The sequence below is a fragment of the Anthonomus grandis genome, chromosome 11, assembly GCF_022605725.1.
Source record: "Anthonomus grandis grandis chromosome 11, icAntGran1.3, whole genome shotgun sequence".
Lineage (NCBI taxonomy): Eukaryota > Metazoa > Arthropoda > Insecta > Coleoptera > Curculionidae > Anthonomus > Anthonomus grandis.
Genome location: NC_065556.1, coordinates 18,522,220 through 18,543,654, shown reverse-complemented (window position 1 = coordinate 18,543,654; position 21,435 = coordinate 18,522,220). Strand labels below are relative to the sequence as shown.

At 31.2% G+C, this 21,435-nt stretch overlaps 1 protein-coding gene across 4 annotated transcripts in view; it reads left to right on the top strand.

The window, feature by feature from the left end:
• The window catches only part of LOC126742535 (fibronectin type III domain-containing protein 5-like), a 183,128-nt gene that overhangs the window by 14,448 nt on the left and 147,245 nt on the right, over window positions 1–21,435 (top strand). For all 4 annotated transcript variants that reach the window (XM_050449188.1, XM_050449187.1, XM_050449189.1 and 1 more), the window contains exon 2: window positions 2,456–2,650. In XM_050449188.1, coding sequence (XP_050305145.1) covers window positions 2,599–2,650 — 52 coding nt within the window. In that variant the 5' untranslated portion in view covers window positions 2,456–2,598. The remainder of the gene's footprint in view (window positions 1–2,455; window positions 2,651–21,435) is intronic.

Here is a 21,435-nt window from a genome sequence, read left to right as displayed (position 1 = left end):
CTGTTTTGGTAACTTTTTTTAACCCTGGACTTGTAAAATGTAGTGTTAAAACAGATATACGTTTTGCTTAGTGAATACACGAGTTATACAGTTAGTTTATAATTTTAGTGCAAATTAGGTTTCATTAATAAGTTTTTATAAGACTTATTATTTCTGTTTCTTCCTTACTGAAGATATAATGATGCCTAGTACAGGTGAAACATGAGTTTGATTTATTACTGTTTAATTTAGGCTGGTCTCTTTGACAAAAAAATAGATTATTTCTTCAAATACTAAATTTGCTTATTAATTCAACTCCCGTATATTTTCACAGTATAGAGTGATAATTTTATGAAATTCAATAAATGATGACAGAATTTACAAATCCTGAGTCAATATTCTTTGTGTGCTGTCAATTAATATTTTATTTTACGTGAGAAGAGTAAGAAAGCATGGTAACGAGCCAAGTCCATTGTATATAAAATATGTTTAAGAGAAAAATATTACGCGACTCAATCTAATTTGGGTACAACAAAAGAAAATGCGAATTACATCCATTAAAGTTATGCACAATGCAGAATATTACACCGGGTAATTTATAGGAATACAAAAAAAAACAAATTTAATTTTTCACAAAAATAAATTTAAATCACTGCAAGTATCTGAAAAACAAAAATGACTTATTGATTTCACATATCAAGAAAAAAATCAAAGTGTCGTAAGAAGATTTGAAAATTACAGAAATAAATATAATTAGATGAACTAATTTGGAACAATAATTATTTTAATATACCAAGAAATTAATTAAAATGCCTAAATAATCTCGATATTTCGTATAATATATGTTTAGGCAAAAAATTACGAGATTTAGTTTAGTTACAACAAAGTATGTTTCTTATTATGAAAAGCAATAATATTATCATAGTTCCGATATTAAACAAGTTAGTAGGGTTGCTGCAAGACTAAAACCAAAAAATGTTTAAGGATCCTGATGAAATACTCAATTTTTTTCTAAAGATACTCGTTCTGGCTGAACCTTTGGCTGAAATATTTCATATTTATATCTGATGTGTAGGCTTTTAAAAATGTTTGAAATGCTTCTATATGACTGCTTACATCAAATAAGTAGCGCTTTCTACGATGTCGATCGACGGCAGTTTATCTATCTTATTTTTCGTAATTTCTTGCTGTTGTTTCAAATACAAGGTATGATACTGACATCTCTAAGAACTACGATAAGATTGGCCATGATATACTAAGTTAACAGTAACAGGACCCTTCGTCTATTATTTTGCTTTTCATAATGGTACTTCAACCTGGAGAAATTTATGGTAATCATGAAATACTACTTAAAAAGCTCAAGGCTTTTATTATATCAAACGAAGTTCCAGTTACTAGATATAAATCCGCATAATTTGTAGCAACCTGCTATTCTTGTTCCTTATAAATGACATCGCCGATATTATAGTTGTCCATTTTAATTATTCGCAGACGATTTACAATAATTATACTTGATTCTGGAGACTTACGAGGATTGCAAGAGACTGCAATGTAGCTTAGACGCTATTCAGGAATGATGTGTTCAGAATAGGCTGTTGTTTAATGTTCGGTGATGTCTGTGAGTAGAAAAAAATCTCTCGTAAAGTACGATTGTCATATTATGTCATTATTGATTCCATTCTAGTCAGAATGTACAAAGCACAGGATTTGAAAGTAACTGTATATCAACTGTCTTTCGCCGAGCACATCGAGATGGTAGTCTCTGGTGCAAGGTCTTAGATGCTAAGGTTTATTATGTGAACCTGTAAATCTTTTATTAATGGCAACGCCCTTACAGCTTTGTTTAACTCTTTAGTCAGGATAAAGATTAACTCTGTTATTTAGTCACCTATATCTCAGAGATGTGTAAATGAATTGGAGAATATATATACAGCAAATTTTTGAAGTATATGACATTTAAAGAGGCCCTAGTTTATTCCCCAAGAAAGTTAGACAGTGAAGAACTGCTACAAAGATTTAACTTTCAAATCTACTAAAGCGCAGACAATTACACTCAATCTCGTTTTTGTATAAGCTGATAGATTGTGTTACTATATATCCCTCTTTCTTGAGCAGAATTAATTTTATTATCCCAAGAATGTCTGCTAGACAGAACAAATTTTTTACCTACTACAAGCTACTAACTAGATTTAAGTTAGCTGTGTATGGAGTGTTCTCAGTATTTATTAAGGTTGCAAACCAAAATAATCTGAGTTTGCCTTACTCAAGATTTATTCGAACATTTAAAAATTTGGTATACATCTGTACAACTTACATTATTATACTATCACAGATTAATTATTGATTCATGTAATCTTGTACCAGCCCTAATAATTGTTTACTGTTGGTCTGTTTTTTAAATAAATAAATATAATAAAATTTCAATAACACCCATTTAAATTATGCATAAAATACTTAATTATGCTTATTATTTTAGGTGCGACCAAGTAGTCGTTGCTATCCTTAAGTGATGTTAGAGCAGTCCCAGGACTGCCAGTCTGTCTGAATGTCGGGGTACTGCGGCATCGGGCGTCGAGATGTCTCCGGGAGTGCCGAACGGAGCCCTGCAGTCCACTTAATATGTACCTTCTGGCCTCTGCGATACTTCTGCTCGGTACATTTGATCTAACAGGTAAGAAAATCTTCATTCATTTGTCGACATGAATTGGATATCAAATGAGGTGCCTTCCGTTCATGTTTTTTTCATGGCACTATATAAACGATTAAGATTTTTATCATTACACTATTCATCAATAACAACAAGTGAGGGAATTTGATCTGGTGAAGCGAGTACCAATCATCACTTAACCTAGACCCAGTAAAACTTGACCCAGTAAAACTCGTCTTTTTTTATAGTGGGCATGATATTCTTTTTATCATCGTTTTTTTTGTATTTGTTTTTCGTCTCTTTCCTTTTCGCTCATAAAGTTCTTAATATCACTGGTGATTTTTTTTCTTTTAAAATTTATACTTGTATATTCTCTGGAAGAAATAAATCATAACTTTAAGAACGTCGCAGAAATAGCTTCACATACCAGGAAGAAAACTAATTGAATTCAGGAACTTCGGGAATAAAATTAGTTAATAATTTGGAATATCTGAAAGAAAAAAGAAATTACTTGAAAACACTAAGAATATAAGAAGTATAAACTTAATCTTAACTTTATATAAAAATGAAATTAGTCATTAATTCAATTTCGAAGAAATGCTTTCAAATAGCAGAAAGAAATGTAAAAATGTAAAAAGTTACTTAGAATGTCAATAAGGAAGGGAAAAAATTAAAAATATCTGAAATAAAATTTAAAATGATCTTAAATCTGAAAAAGCAACATACTACAAAAAATACTGGATATACATGGAAGAAATAAACTATGATGTTCACCTCGAAGAAATGGCTTAAAATATCAGAAACGAATTTAAATTTATTATTTAAAATGTCTGGAATAAACTGGAAAATGACTCTGAGATGTGAAAAATCTATATAACATAAAAATTATATTAAAAGCCAGGAAAAACTTATAATACTGCAAAAAGCTTAAAATCAAATATGCAAATTAATACACAAGAGTTATTCTAATAATCTAAAAGATATCGCAAAATTTTAAAAAATAACTTTAAATGCATCGGATAAATTAAAAATGACTTCAAAGATTTGGAATATATAAGAAATAAATTTAAAATCACAAGAATATGAAAAGTGAACCCAAAATTAGGAGAAAATAAAAAATTACTAAAAATTAACTTACTTAAAAATTATAAATATCTTAATAATTAAATGTCTACTAAATTGCTTCAAATGCATGAAATAAATATTCAAAATTACTTAAAAAAATCTGGATTGAACATCATATATAAATAACTTTATAAGCATAAGAACACAAACATGCTTTTAATGTATTCCAATGATGAGACTTAAGAAATATATAGACAAATACTTAGAGCAACAACTGGCTTCAAATGTCTATGATTAAAATTTGAAAATTGTTCTTAGAGTCTTATAATATCCATTATATCCATATCCATATCTTAAATTATCCGTTTTAAGCAACTTCTTTGTTATTAATTATTTAGCACCTAACACATGGGTTACATATTTAAAAAATATATTTTTGATTAGGTATTAGGGCGTAATATAAAAAAAAACTGAGTGACTATTAAAAAATCTGCAACGCATCACCGACTGCAGTTTTTATTTTTTTAATTAGCTTAAAGTCAATCGATTGGGAAAAAAATGTTTACAGATTTAAACCATTTTACTGAAAATTGTTTGTTATTTCAGTTGCAAAACATCAAACTCTTGATAATTGTTTGTAAAAGATCAATAATTTTTAACGATCGTTATTATGAAAGCTATTTTTTCGAGTTTTCGGGAAAAACCAGGATTGTCTAAATAAAACAATATTAAAATTGTTAAAATAAACATCTCAGTAATTGAAAACGGGATGTTTAGATCCTATTCAGTTCTCACACCAATTTCTATTATTACTACCTTATCAACAATTCTATAAAAAAATATAATTATCAGTATAGTTTCGTGAGAATTATAGTATGAAAGTAAAGATTTCTGCTTTGGCAGATTTAATAACTTCTATTGCAAAGGATATATGACTTTAAATGGTATTACTAGACTTGTTAAAAACATTCGATGCCTTAGATCCCTTAGATATAAAAATGTAGGTTAGTAGTAGGTATAAGCAGTTTTCTGGTACACACTGTAAAATTATTTTGGGGATCTGTTTTCCGCATATTTTTTTTTGCCTATACTACTGACATATTTTAAAAATATGTAACTGAAATCTTTTGCATGTGATAGGCAATTAAGCTATTCTTTAAAGATAGATCTGCTCCAAGACGAAATATTAGCAATTAATAACGATCTACATAAATATTATGTGGTTAAAAATAATTTTAAACTTAATGCATCGAAGTATACTGTGATGTGTTTTGTGCAATAAAAATAGGTTTTATAGTTTACGGAAAATCTAAAACTGTTTATTGATTCAAATAAAGCTGAAACTCGGCGTCTCATATTGAAGCTAGATTTATGATTCAAAGCACGCATAGCTTCTATTCTTAGAAACCATAATTTGCATTAAGATTTATTTATATATATAACAGAATTATTGTAACAATCTCTTTTTTATCGAGTCATCTCGATAAAGCGGGCGAATGGCACAACCCGCGACACCTAGGTGCAGACATGGAAAGTTAGCCTCGCCGCTAGGAGGCAAGTTCAAGTCTGAATAATGGCGCGACTTTTAAATCGAAATAAATAGGAAGAAATAAATACAGTGTAAATAAGTATTTCTAGGAGTCTTAAGTGATTGTGTTTAGTGTTTACATGTGTAATAAACAGTTGACTATTTTTTGTGCATCGAATGTTTTACTTTACATCTAACGATTCGGTAAAAACGCTTCAGTATCATTAATTTTAAACTCTCTGTAATGCATTGTTCTTACTAAATCCTAAGTATTGCCACATCTTATTTCCTTATCGAGATAAAACTGCAACTTGCAGATTGAAGAAAATTTAAAATATATGCTGTAATAAAGAATGATTTTGGTTAATATTAACCTTATAATATAAATCCCAGTAATCTTTAGTATATTTGTTCACAAAAATTTGCTTTTTTAAATTAAAAACTTTTGTTAGTTAATGAGTTAAAACTCTTTGTTATCGTTTAACATTTTTTAGACGTAATTTTTCGTATAACCGTTGATTGAAAAATAGGAAAACTCATCTAAAAAACCTATTGACGGTGTCACGGTGTGAGTGTTTGTAACAAGTTTTAAGCATATGTGAAATTTCTGTCATTGTCCACATTTCGCAAAAAAAGTATTAGACTTATTTTTTAATTATCAATTAAGACTTTTTTTAACAATCAAATGTATTGGATTTCCGTTGTTCATATTAAAATGTTGTTTTTGTTTATTTTTCTTTTGTAATAAGTACTTATCCTTCTGTTATATCGCTGTTTATATAACCCGTATAATGCCTTGTGCATATTAGGTTACGTAGACTAGACTTTACCCATGCATATAAAAATTACTAAAAAATTATTTATTGGTATACATAGGGTGTTCCATATATGTTTGATAACAGTTTTTATAATTTTAGCCCTTGTTATAATACTTTTCACAGTATGTGTGATATACTCAGTACTACTACTTTCTGCATATTTAAAAAATTGCGTTTTCTAGTGACTAATTACATTTGTTGTAACTTTGGAGATGAACCCTGTTGCTCCGATGACAATTGGGATGACATGTTCTATATATGATTTAGTGGACATGTTCTATATTCTTCGCATTTCGATTTGTAGATCTTTTTATTTAAGCTTTTTCTCTACTCTTTTACTCCTTTTTCTGTGATGCTGTAGTCTGATGGGACAGCGACGTCTACTATAAGACACTGTTTTTCTTTTTCATCTTTCAATATCAGGTTGGGTCTATTGGATTTCATTTCTCTATCTGTATATATTTTCTCGTCCTATATAAGTATTAAGTCTGTGGTGTCGACTTCTGGTTCATATTCGTCCCACTTGTCTTTCACATTGATGTTGTAGTGCTTACGTATATTCCAATGTAGTTGCTTTATCACTTACGATAGGTCAAGCTACTCTTTAGGGTGCCAGATATTAAATGATGTGTGTTTTCAGCGTGTCACAATCAAAAACCGACAAAGTCTTTATTTGCGTGATAACTAGTTTTCAGGATTTTTAATTTAAAATAATTTATTTCTAAAGTCCGATATTGTTATAAAAAATTCGATTTCTAAAAATTGATCCAACCTCATTCGCAGCTCTCTTGGAATGACTTCCGTACTTGAAATCATAATTGTGACTTTGTCCAGGTTCCACAATTTCTTAATCTCATCTGTGTGTTGGATAGCACCACGTCTGCAACTATGGCTTCTTTCTTTTTTTTAGTCCCATTTGTTTAAGGGCAGTCCGCATCGGAAATTATAGACCTGTCATAGTAGACCATGAATTTGTTGGTGTCAATGACCCAATGACTTATAGTAGGTTACCTGCAAATGTTTCACGACAAGTCGCTTTTTGTAGCATAGGTCCTGGTGAAGCCCTGCAGCGACCTGGGGTAGACATGTTGAATTGTCTTTAAGTTTTCTTTGCACTTTCTACACCAAACACTACCTTATCATGGTGTCTTTCACAGTATACTTAAACTAGTTACTCGAGTTGATTACTTGTTCTTGTATGGTTATAGCAAAATTTTTTGTTTCAGGAAATTGCTATCCTCTATTCAACCACGTATTCGATGCAATTTTATCGATAAAAGTTTGATCGAGTTTATCAGGATGTCTTCCATGCAATGCCCGTCTTTACCATCCCTAATGTTTTTCCTCCTTAATATAGGCATGGTATTGAGACCTTTAAACATGTTCTTTTTCTCTTTTGACTATTACGAGCAATCTTCCCTGAAGTTTCCTTCTGTTCTGTTGTACTAAATTCCCTTGGCTTGTTCGTATCTAATATACTTATACATGTCTTTTCCCGTCCTACTCTCTATGAGCCTCCCATATTCTAATTCTGTCTCCTGGTTAACAATCTCCTTTTTTTATATTTATGATCTTGCACCGGTCCAGTTGGATAAGTTGCTTCAGGTTTTTATGCGATAAGCTATGGAGATGTCATATAGAGCATAAGTCTGCTATGAGATCATTGTACATGGATGAAATAAGGACTTATGAAATATGGCGTACGTCTCTTGTTGGTGTTCTAGGATGTATCCTATTCCAGATCTAGTCAATGTCTTACCCAGTGGACCTAAGACTAAATAGAGCCAAAGAGGACTTCCCCAGGAAGGAGGGAGTCCCCTTAAAAAATACCTCGGTTTAACTTAATTTCAGGGAGGTAATATTAGAACCATTAGTTGTTAGTTAGGCCGTTCTTCAAGTTTGCATAAGATGTTGAAAATAGAAGGTTACTTAAGGGTATATTTTGTATCCTTGAAAAAACACAAATGCGACCAACCAAATATTTGGTACACTGTAATACATTTTCTAGTAGCAGCAAGCCCATCGCATTTACTTCTTCTTAACCTCTTTAAATATAGTGAAGCTGTTACTCACAACCTTTAGTTCCTTTCTCACATCTTTCTTGCTCTTTACTCATTTTATTTATATACTCTATGTGATGTTCGCTAGTCTTGCAAGTCACGATGATATATTTATTGTAAATAGGCCTGTAGCTTTGAGGAATCTCTAGTCAATTTTCCTTTTGATAACAGATAAGTTTTACCCTTTGTAACAAACGAGAAGTTTAAAAAAAAACTCGTTTAATTTTGCTAGTTTCTTGTGAGTAATAGGTAGTTTTTTTATTCCAAAAGTTAACCAGATGGTCACTACCAGAGTTTTTCTAGCTTTGAATATTTATGTTAATTTTAGCGCCAATTTTTTTCAGTTACTTCTGGTTCTTGCATTTTTCTTACATCTGTATTCTCATCTTCTTTTTATCGCAGCCTCTTTTCCTTATCGTTGTGGTTTTTGCTCTGGCACCATAGGGATGACCAGCAAGTTGCAATGCTTTGTTTATCAGGTATTTCATTAGTTTCTTCGAATGTTATTGCTTGATTTTCTCTCTTGTTGTTGCATTGTGAATACTTTCTCTATCTAAAACTCAGTAGCGCATTGAGCTATTGATAAAGACTGTCTAGAGTCACTTGGAATCATGTCAGGTACTTCTCGTGGTAGAATTCTGTATTTTTTAAGTATATCCTGGACTTTTCTTTTCTTTCATTTTATTACTCGGGTAACCTGTATCACCATCTAACAGTCTCACAATTTCAGTTCGTTTAGTTGCAATTTTATTTATTATTCTTTGCTTCCATAGTAGTACACATTCTACTGGCTAAGTGTACCTCTTACTGTTACCTCAAATTTTAGCACCATTGAGTGTTGCAATAGTGATGACTAGAGAGTACTAGATTAAAACGTGTGGGTCTGAAAAAATATCTGTGTCATATCTTCTAGTTGATTGTGTTGATGGATACTGCAAGTTTTCTGGAAGTGTCTTGCTTTGGAATAACCGGTCTTTGTATTGGGTTGGTTCCGCCATAATTTTGAAGTATTGTAGTAAGCAATTCCTTTATTTCCTTAGTTACTTCTTCATCTTGGCTATTTCCATCTCGTTCCTCAAAACTCTCTTTTAATCTTTAGTTTGGCGGTACTCATTATCGATGTGTTCTTTAGCAGGTATATATTCTCTCTCTTCCTTAATACTTTGCGTATAAGGTTGCACCATTGTTATAGTTCATTTCGTTAGTATGTTGTTGGTCAATCTCTTTTTCTAGCCTTTCCCGAACTTCTCTTTTACTATCGTTAAGTCTGTCATTTGTTATGTATTTTTTTGGAACAATGGCTCTTCGTTAGTCGGTTATGCGTTGTTTTGTCATCTCATGTGTGTTCTTCTACAAAAGCTTGGTGTGGTTCTTGCCTGAATGTTGTCAGGTCGTTTTCAAGCCATGTAAGATGTTAAAGGTATTTATTTCGAGTGTCGATTTCATGTACACTCTTATTCCAGCAAGAGTGATTTTGGGTAAAAGCGGATTGTTCCTACCAGAAGCACTTGTAATCGCAGACAGTGTCGATGATTTCTGACTGTTCTGTGTGACGTCGACATTAGTTTGTTCGGATTATTCGGCCATAGTCTGTCTCTTGTTCTCCCACTCTAATAGAGCAAACGAATCGATGGTGAGTTGTGAGTTACAGCAGCAGCTACAATAAACTCAAAACTCACTACCGGTTCGTTGGCTGTATTGGAGTTGTGGGTAACGTCCCTTTTAGGTTTTGAATACATTGGTTTCATCTCCATGATATAATAGGTTTGTCAGTATCCTGTCTTCTATCTTCTTTTTGTCATTATTTTCATTTTCAATTAGTTTTTCCTTATCTTGCTCCTCTTTAGTTTCTTCACAATCGACTTCTTTGCCGGGTATAATTTTTCGTCCCCGCTTTCGTTTAGGGTTAGTGCTTGATTGTCCACGTGTCTCCTGAAGAAACTCTAATAAACTCATTCAAAATATCACTCGTCGATGCATCAATTGGAGTTTTTGGCAATTTGATAAAGGCTGCTGCGGATCATATGGACAAATTCCGGTGACACGAAATTCGGATTTTAAATTGTCTTCTACTCTTTCCTGTAGAGATCTCCACAAGCGATCTAGAAGATTCAGAAAGTGTTCTTTAGGCAGAGTGCCTTGTACGCGACTGGTCTTTCTCCAATCGTCTAAAATACCTCAAAGAGATTCATATAGAACCATCCACTGCTGCTGTTATCATAAACTGTCCCTAGAGCGCCACCAACAGTCCAATTTTCGTAAATGTTGTTAGCTTTATAGACTACCATTGGTGGTAGTAGGATTCCATTTTCGCTTCCACAGACCATTACACTTATTGCTGAACGCGAATCTTTTTGAACCCTTTCAACTCTTTTAGTACCCCTACGAACTAAAACTTTTTTGGCCCCGGGATCGTCTGTGAAATTAGTCTTATCATAGTTAAACACTTGTTTCGCAGAAATGGACTCCAGAACAGGTTTAGTGTTATCGAAAAACTCTATTATATCGGTGCGCCCAACCGAAGCACGTGCACGCTTAATATTAGATGCCAATCGAATGCTAATATTATTTCTGGTAATAAATTTTTCAATAAAGTCGGGTCCTGGTCTATTTTTAGGCCATCCAGGAATATTTCTGCCTTGTTTTGTAACATATTTTTGCACGATTTCTCTGGCGTCACTAACAGTAACGGGAAAACCCCAATCTGCTACCTGGTTGATGGTCTCTGAAATTAGCCTCTCCTCCTGTTGGGTAAGGATGGTGGGGTGACCTACACGACCCTCATGTTTCGCAAACAGCTTATTGTGAAGAGTGCTTCTAGGTATTTTCCATGTTTTGGAAGCTCGTACTTGTGACATCCTCCCTTTTCTAACAGCTTGCAATGCATTCGCTAAATTTTGTTCCGTGTAGTTTTTATAGGGCCTCGATCCAGGCAACCTACTATAATTTTGCACCATATTTCGCGCCGCGGAACATACCAACCTATCTGAACAACTCTCGGACACTGAATATTAAAACTAGACAAACAAGCCTAATATAAATAAAGGTGCGCATGCTCTGCCAAAGTTACCCCGTGTGCCAAAGTAGCCCCGTTTTACGGTACTGATTCGATACGCGATGAAGAAATCGTGAAGAGCTTTTACTGTATATATTTTTTCACGCTCTTAATTAGGGTTTCTTGTTTCTTATCTCGCTCTATACCTTGTTTCTTTAGGTCGTCTTTCATTTACGTTTCATACAACGTTTATTACGTTTTTATTTCTTTTCTAAAGTCGTAATTTATAATCTTGAACAGTTCTTCCTCTATCTTGTCACATTATCCTACTTCAAAAATAAAGCTTAAGTAGAAAATAATTTAAACAGTACGACAATAACTAAAATTTTAAATTTTCATTTAATCATAACGTTTCACTGGTAACTTTCATTTTTCATATTTAGACATAACTCATATCGCTGATGACATTCCACCTGATAAACTTTGCTATTCGGCAACACCATAACTCTTTTGCGCTTGACCGATATTTTGTTAAATTTTTGTGCCTCGCACTCTAATCGGTCTCCGTGGGAAATGGTGTGAAAAGTTTGCAGACCTCTTTCCGGACAATTAAATTTTTAACCACCTAATGTGCAGCGAAATGTTCCGTTTTATGTAATTGCTGTTTTATGACTTTTCCGGCGTGAAGATTAAAAGGCTGCACCATAGAAATTTTTACTTAGTAAGCTATTTTATGATTTTAAGAGTCACATAAATTGCACTTAAAATTTCATAGTTTAGTCAATTTATTAAAAATCTACATCAGTAAAGGAACATAGCATCATATTCAATTAAATTATGCATTGCCACGAACTTAAGGCAGACATTTCTAACTGTTATAACTCGCAGACGTTATAAATGGTTTATAAATTACCGTTTCGTCTTAAGCATGTTTTACAGCATTAAAAATACATAAATTTACTGGAACGTTCAAGGTGGAGAAGTCACGTATTTCGCTGGATAATAATTTTACCAACTATGATTACGTGTTAAAATATATTTTGTGAGAACTCGCATGGTTGTGCAAATAAATTAAAGGTAGAAAAGACATTTTATAATGATATTTTGACGAAATTTTCACCGATATATGATGAATTCTGTGTTATTTTCATACCACTATCACTATTTAGCAAGGGCAGTAACTTTTAGACAAGTTGATTTTTTAAATAGTGAATTAATTGATTTATTTGATAAACATGCACCTGTTAAGACAACTAATAGGATTGTTATAAGCATCTTAGAAACTATACTACTGCAGCAATTAAAGCAGAAAAAAACGCTTTTTACGGGAATACATTTGAAAACTGTATATATACGGAGAAATGGAATGAATTAAATAAATTATCATTTTCTGAGCAAAACCAAATACCGGAGCTGTAAAGAATGTTCAAATAAATACTTTATTGAGAGCAGTATTATTTCTAGTCAATTCAGAAGTAACAATTAGTTTTTATAATAATAATTCTCTACCAACATTAAATAATTTTTTTATTAATAATGCTAATGAAACTAAGCGACATTTCAAAACTCGACTAAATATTAGATTAAAGGCTTTAATATTACTTTAGTTTAGATAACTTATATTGTATAAGGAGTATAATTTATATAATAATAATTTTACCATCCAAAAATCAGGGTAAGAAAGAATTATAGTTGTGCCTGTGCAATATCTGAGATAACAATAGAGTTATGACATTAATCTTGTTCAATTACTTGAAGACTTTTGATTTTGTGGGTTATCAAATTTTAAAGTCATTTTTCAGTTTGGCGGGTTTTATAGCGGTACTATTGAACACAGTGCGTTAAAATAGATACTAGTATTTCTGATTCTTTAATAATCCAAAATACCATAGGGTAGTTTACTGGATATATTATTTTTCATCATATCATCTATTTTACCGATGGCACCCCGTTGGATTTTAATTTTTTACCTCAATAGTTTAAAATTGAAGATACCAAAATAAATAATGATTTCCTGCATTTGTATAATATTTTTTCTAAATATCTTTTAACGTTAAAACCATCTAAGTTAACTGTTACGTTTTTCGAAAATAAAAATAATGTGAGAAATTTAAAAGATAATATAAATACAGGGTGTTTCAGAACTATGGGATCAAACTTCTGGGGGTTGTTCAGTGCAACAGAAGAATCCATTTGAGTATAGGAACCCATGTCCGGAAATGCGTCATTACGCCACTACGACCCTAAGATGCGTTAAAATTTATAAAAAAATATTAATTACCTAAATAGGATCTGCTGCATTTATTTTTACCTTTTGTACATGATACCATAACAACAATTGTTTAAAATCAACGCTTATCAATGTCAATTCTCAATGTCATGTTTAAAAATTTTATAATTAAATTTAATAATAAGTCTTCCAATTTTAATAATGTAGTATCTAATATAACAAAATAAAAATTAATTTGAAACTGATCAACTGGATTTTTAGGGGCCTCGTCTACACACTCATAGTCAAATAAACGCTTTTTTGTTCGGGGTCTAACAATATTAATCGGAGGAAACGAAGGGTCGCAATCAATATCTTCGGCAACTTTTTTAGCCTCCTCTAAAATATCAGTGAAACCTTCATCTGATCTAATACTAGATATATGTTTTAGTCTGTTTTAAGATTAAAATAATATTAGGTAGGGCAACATCGGATTCCTGCATCACTTTACTTGCAATATTAATTTTTGTTAACACATTATACCATATAATAATAGAACAAATAAATTTAAATGACTTAATTTTTAAGAGTAATGAATTAGACATAGTTGTGGTATCGGAGTCCCTGTTATTATCAGAAAGTAAAGTGCAAATAAAGCGTCATATATTTTTCCTAAATTATGTCTAAGAACTTTCAGAGCATCTATTCTGCTTTCCCATCTAGTACTAGAAAGAGGTTTTAGTGTTAACGTTGGGATTTCATCTTTTAAAACTTGCCAACGTTTAGTTGATGCGGAGAAAAAAACGTAAAGTTCCTGCACAATAGCAAAGAAACTTGTAATTTCTAAAGATGCTTTTGCAGCGTCATTACCAACTAAATTTAAGCTATGGGCTGCACAAAGCACGTAAAAAGCTCTAGGGTTCAATTCAATAATTTTTTTTGTAAACCATTATTGCGATCCTTTATATTCGCTCCATTATCATATCCCTGACCCCTTAAATCGCCTAAACAAATGTTGTGAGTCTCCAAAAAATCCAATAAAACATTAGTTAAGCCTTGTCCTGTCGAATCTGATATTAAAATGAATCCCAAAAAATGCTCTCTAATTTCGATTTGCTTTGATGTATTGTTTAATAAAACAAACCTTATTACAATAGTTAGTTGGTCTTGATGCCTCACGACAGGAGTCGTATCTAAAATAATTGAAAAATATTTACTAGCATTTAACATAGATATAATGTCATGTCTTATTTGCTCTCCCAGAAGGAAAAGTAATTCATTTTGAATATGAACACCTAAATAATGAGGCATATTTGATGGAGTTCTTTTAATCCTGTTAATGTGATCGCATATTGTTTCATTAAAATTGGCAATTGTTTCGATTAATTTTAAAAAGTTTACGTTTTGTTGCTCGTATATCTTGTGATTTTCACCTCTAAAACTCAAATTTTCACCGGCTAAAAACTTGACAACATAAATTTAATTTTCAAAACAGAAACTCATCTATCTTTTTCCATGTTTATTAATTTTTTGTTTAGTGCATCAGTTGTCGTTTTAGAAGAAATTGATTGTTTTAAATCATGCCAAGATTTTGTATTACAAATATGCCCCTTTGACTTTTCATGTCTTTCTATAATTTGACTTAAATGTCTCCAATCGTTATAACCCTCAACCAAACCACTACCACCAGAAAAAGTTTTAAATATTTTGCAAGGAAAACAATATACACAATCTTTTGATTTAGAATATACTAGCCAAACCCTCGGAATTATTTCTCCATTACACATTTTTTTTTTTTATAATAAATAGATGAGAATCCTCTATTGTCTTTATTTAAAGGAAACGTCATATCAGCCTTCGTTAGTTGCGTAGGCCCTAACTCTATCAGAGTTAATTTAATTTTATCCAATAAAACATTTGGCCCATAGCCAGGATCCTTATAGACATTAATATTTTCAAAGCTTACTTGAGATCCTTGTTCTGCTAATAAAACATCACCTTCCACTATAGTTTTGGTATTCGATGAGTTCTCCTTCTCTTCTCCGCTATTGACCATTATACATATAGTCTCCGTCACATTTTCATCTCGGGCTTGAGAACTTGATGGTTTGTCATGTGATCTTGTTGGGATTAAAAACGCTTGGAGCGAACTGCAAGCCTTTTTAGTTAATTCTTCTTTTTCACGCTTTCGTTTTCTGTACTGTGCTTCAGAAAGTTTTTTTCGATTATCAGACATCTATAATAAAACAAATCCAAAATTAAAATAAATCCCAGTTATCCTATATTTTGCCTAAATGAATAAAGAGATATATTTTTAACGTTTCAAATAAAAAAAAATAAATATTAAGATTAAATGCTACTTTTTTATTAAGCAAATAACTAATATTTGAAAGGTGAGTAGCCAAACGGAATTAGTGGATGAGTGCGACTACTGGCTATTCATAACGCATATCATTTTTTCATTTTTTCCTCAAGTTTAAAATTAATTATTTTTTTTTTAGTTATTATATTATTTGACTCTAAATAAGTCAACATTACTTTTTAAAATAAAATTAATTGTGCTAACAAAAATTTAAAAAATCTCAAGAGTAAAAAAATTGGGAGATTTCTAATAGGAGTAATAGGTATCTAAAAAAAGGAAAAAAAAACTTCTTAAATTTCAGGAAAAATAAAAAAATATTATACATTATAAATAGGCAGTAGGTTCAATCATCCACCATTTTCGTTTGGCTACCCATTTTCCAAACATCCTATATATTTCAAAAATATAAAAACGATATTTAAATTTTATATGACAGCTCAAAAAAAAATGTAATCAAATTAACGTATGTGTAGAGATACTTACCTTTTTAATTTTTACTGTCTGTTTTACCACAATATTAAACAAAAGCTTTTAATAACGTTGCGATTTACACTACAGGCTACACGCTTAAAATTTAAAATGAAACAAGTGCACGCACTGCACCCATTTATATGCCTTGACCACAGACAAGTATTTTCCTGAAAAATCTTCATCGCGACATATTTTTTCCAACTCGTTGCGACCTGAAGCGTATATCTAGGTATACCTATTAAATTTGAATCGGAAATATAACTAATAATATTTAGAATATTATAAAGTAACTTTAATACATTAATTAATAATTAATAATATTTACATATGTATAATATTTTAAAATAATATGTGTATAATAGTTTTTGAAACAAATTATTAAATTTTAAAAATATTTATTTAGTTTTTTTTGGACTGACCTGCCGCCCGGGTGCCCCGCACCCCCTGCACCCCTGGGTCGGAACGGCCCTGGTTGTGATGGTATCATATACAAAAGGTAAAAATAAATGCATCAGATCCTATTTAGGTAATTAATATTTTTTCTAATTTTAAACGCGTCTTAGGGCCGTAGTGGCGTAGTGACACATTTCCGGACATGGGTTCCTATATTCAAATGGATTCTACTGTTGCACTGAACAACCCCTAGAAGTTTGATCCCATAATTCTGAAACACCCTGTATAAAATAAATCTGATATTCTTATGAAATGCTTCTTTGATCCTAAATAAATATATCTACACAGGCATATACCAAGAAGTTAAGGAACCATTGTGTGAGACATTCGTACTTTCGCAGTGTAATAGACTTTGTGTTTGGATTGCATTTATAAAAATAGATTACAAAAATGTTAGAAATCTTGTATTTGTTTTATACTTGGTATTCGCAAGGAAAATCACAGGGCATATAAGCTTACAGCGCCTATATAGATGGCTTAATACGCAAAATCGGAGAATACTCCACTAACGTATTTTCTACTTTAAAATTGTAATTAACCGTTGTCCACCTTATTTTTACGAGAAAATAACACTCCGAAAACTGAAATATTTAAACGATCTTTTTCATATATATTGCTTCTCAACTTAATCCTATACTTTTAGCTTGTATAGGTTTAGTACATGAATGTTAGTATGTCTTTTGTCTTAAATATTATCAAGACTTTATCTTTAATTAATTGTATATTAGTAGAACTGTCCACTATGTTCCCTTATTTCGGGTCACAATGTAAAATACTACAGCAATCTGAATTTGTCGGCCTTTTAATTACATATATTTATACAGGATGTTCCTTAAAGGCATGCTAATATTTAGGGGGTTGATTCCTGGACCCATTTTAGGAAAAAAAGTTCCTATGAATATATGTCCTAAACGTCTTACCTTTTGAGATACAAGGTGTTAAAGTTTTCAAAAAAAATGAGTTTTTTAATAATAACTTAAACAATATTGTAGAATTTTTTATGAAATTTGCTACATGTATTCCATGCATCAAGATGCAATTTTCGAAGTGCAAAAATAAATATTTTCTCTGCCAGTGACATGACGTCCCTACAGATCTTATTTCTTAAATTATTTAAATTTCTTTACTTTTCATACTTCTCGTAATAAATCTGATCCCTTAATTTGCTTGCAATCGACGAACAAACATTTTGACACCGCATCAAATTTTTAGGGAAGTAAAATTGTTTTTATTTTTTTAAGCAAAAACCGTGCGTCAGGCGAAAAAAACTAAGATATCAAATTTGCTAAAAAGTAATTGGGAATTTTAAAAATAATTTTTGTTTTAAGAAAAAGTTAAGAAAAGTTAAGAAAAAGAAAAGAAAATTTTTGTTTTAAGTGACGTAATATTTTTTTCACTAAAAATATTTAATAGAAGACCTGTAGGAACACCACTGAGAATTTGCACATCAAAAAATGCATCTTGATGCGTAGAATACATGTACTGATTTTCATAGAAATGTCTATAAGATTGTTTAAGTTATTATTAAAACGCTGATTTTTTTTTAAACTTGAACACCCTGTACCTCAAAAGCTAAGACGTTTGGGACATATGTTCACAGGAACTTTTTTTCTTAAAATAAGTCCAGAAATCACCCTCTCAAATATTAGCACGTCTTTAAGGAACAACCTGTATATTTTCATAGTCTTTTAAGACATTGTTCTTGCCTTTTACAATTTCTTTTATATAGTACAGATTAATAATTGCTTTCCTTCACAACGGTAAACAAATAAAAATAATAAAGGAAAAAAAAATGAATAGGGAGTTTTTTAGGAATCAAACCTTGGAGCGTATATCAATTTTAAACTTTTTGTAAGTATGCCTTATATTAATTTTGAGTATTTTTCTGCCTCTGTTTGTTTCTTTGTCCAAAAATATTTTCTTTTAGTATCCCCTGATCATGAAACATGTGGGGAATTTTAATAAACTGAATCATGTTTAATAAATAAGTAGAGAAGGACTGCAGGTTTTTTATTTTACCTTAAAAAAATAAGGACGATAAAAGTTTGAAAAAAAATACTATAAGTAAATATTTTAGCAGTTCCAGATCCAGAAAAAAAAACAAGAAAAACATTTTTTACGACATAATTACTGATCAAATAAATATTTTAACCATTTACTACCCAATATTTCAAAGTGTTTATTTCCTTTGCCAAACTTGACAAACTTTGTGTGTAATTTTGCTTGTGTGCATAATTCTTAACCGCAACTAGACAATCACATTAAGTTTACCACAATAAAACTTTATATTGCGCTTTCAAATTGCTCTCTTATCGCGCCTTGTCAGCAATATTGTTCCAACGAACTTTATGACAAACTTTATGGTAAGAAAAGATAAGAATTACGTGATCGTGAAAACTTTAATTTCCTGAAAATGTGACGAATTTTCGGACAAATCTTACTAAAGACCTTTTCGGTGTTCAAAAAAGCGAACGAACAAAATTATTTAGGTCAAGCCCCGGTGAGTTATGGGGATCGTATCAGGAAAAAAAAACTTTATTTCGAACGGAATGACAGTGCTGCGTGAGTTATTATAGGGTCACAGTAAATTATGGTTACCGCAGAAAAATTGGAACATTTTGAAAAATAAAGGAAAATTAAGTTAAATGTTGAATGGCGTTGACAAGTTCTATATTATATGCATAAAGTTTTATAGAGCTCTTAACTACTAATCTAATAAATAAAATATCCTATCTAGGTTAAAAATTATCAACAAAAAAAAATCGTGCTTGATGCAGCAACGATCTGCTGACTTGAAGTAAGATTTAAACAACCATATCTCATAAATGATTAATCTAATAATAATAATAATAATAATAATAATAATAACTCTATATAGATCATGTTTTTTTTTAATTTTATTGCTCAGTCTTGGCTACAAAACTCCGATATCTCCTGTAAATAAAATAAATTTCCAATAAATAAATTTGCTATTAGACCACTGCCATCATTTATTTTGTCAAATGATATACATAAGCTTTTAAATTACACATTCTATGTGTGTATATATAGGGAGTAATAGCATTTTCTATGTTACTAAATACGCTTCACACCTCTATAAACGCCTTGGCCTCTATTTAACCTCCATGAATGTATAAGAGCTATACGAGTCTGGAAATCTGTTTAAATATAAATAGCTTTAAGTCTTCTTTGTGGTCGGGTAAGACATTACGGTTGCATAAAGGATTCTGGTGCAAACGCAAAATACGCTAAAGGCTTTCAGCATACTAGAATTCGAAATCTATATTTGCCAGGAAAAGATAAAAATATATGTCTAATCACTTACTTTCATTATATAAGAAATATCGAGCGTTTGGTTTATTTAATTATCAGAATTAATTACAAGACATAAAAGCGCCATTTAAATTTCCACAAATATGGCGAAATACTAGGGATTGCCATAATTGCTAGGATCATCCAGCATTAACCCCAATACGTTTTCCGCATTTCTCATTTCGCTTGAAAGATTATTAATGCGACCTCAATGTGCAAACGACTTGACTCCTGGCAATTTCAAGATAATTTGTAGTGTATAATTAAATGGTTCCGTTAATATATATTATTTAAATAGGATTAAAGGATTTTCCAGAGACGTAGTTACATAGACATATAAGGCATTTATTATGGCTTTTAAATTCAAGATTTTTGAATAAGGAATTTAAAGCTTTAGTAGCTATTACCAACATTTTTAGACCAGCATCCATAACTGTTTATCTATATCTGATACTGTTTAGTTTCATATTTTGGCATCACTAATGATTGATAAATCAGAATCTCCGACATTGACGCAGCCAGGGTCTGATGATAAGAAGAAAAATTTAAACAGTCATATCAAGCTATAAAAATATATATATCCACATAATCAGCAAGATAAATAAAAAAATATCAATTAAAAAAAATATAAATAAATAATATTGAAAGAACTCGTCCATTATCTCAAAGAGACCTACGTAACTAGAGAAAAAAATTAAAAGTCTCAGTCTCAAAATGTCTTTTTAATTCTTAGTACCTGCTGAGTACTTAGCAGGTCGTCTAGCTATAAGGTCTGATGATGCTGTATTAGCGAAACATGTCACCACTTGATTAATTAAAAAGACATTTTGAGACTGAGACTTGGAGTTTTCATTTTTTTTCTCTAAATAAATAATAGACTAAATTAAGACAAAAAAAACAATATGAAAGACAGCTGCTGATGAACCACAAAAGCAAATTTCATAGCTCAGATTTGTATCTAATCACTAATCCGAAATTTACATTTATCATCAAAATGTGACTGAAATTTTAATTTGGTGTCAATACAAAGACCATAAAAATGTGCACTCTTACACTTGAATATTACCTGGAAAAAAATTTTGATTATAAAAAATACTTCTTTGAATCACACCAAATTTGCAGTGACTTCATACAGGTCTTCATTTATCATTTGCCTCAGAGTGTGGATTTTTGTGATGCCACAAAATGATGGTAGTCATTAACGAATAATAAGAATAGGAGAGGTCCTGAGCTCCTAGAGGTGCCAGAACCAACTCTAAAATCATTGGATGGAAAGTTATGAAAGCTTACTGGATATATAGCATCATTTGCATTGCAATTGAAAATTATATTATAAGACGCGATGATACCGAAAGAAGAGCAAAGGGAGGCGTTGTCATTTTTTCGAGAAGAGATCTAATCTGTTTAAGAATACCACCGATTAGTGATCTTATTGCTATCCAAATCTCTTTTCCGACAAAGATAACGTGCAACATAAACTTACCAGATGCAGCTTGGACTCTTTACGATATTAATAACATTGTCAATCAGCTGCCA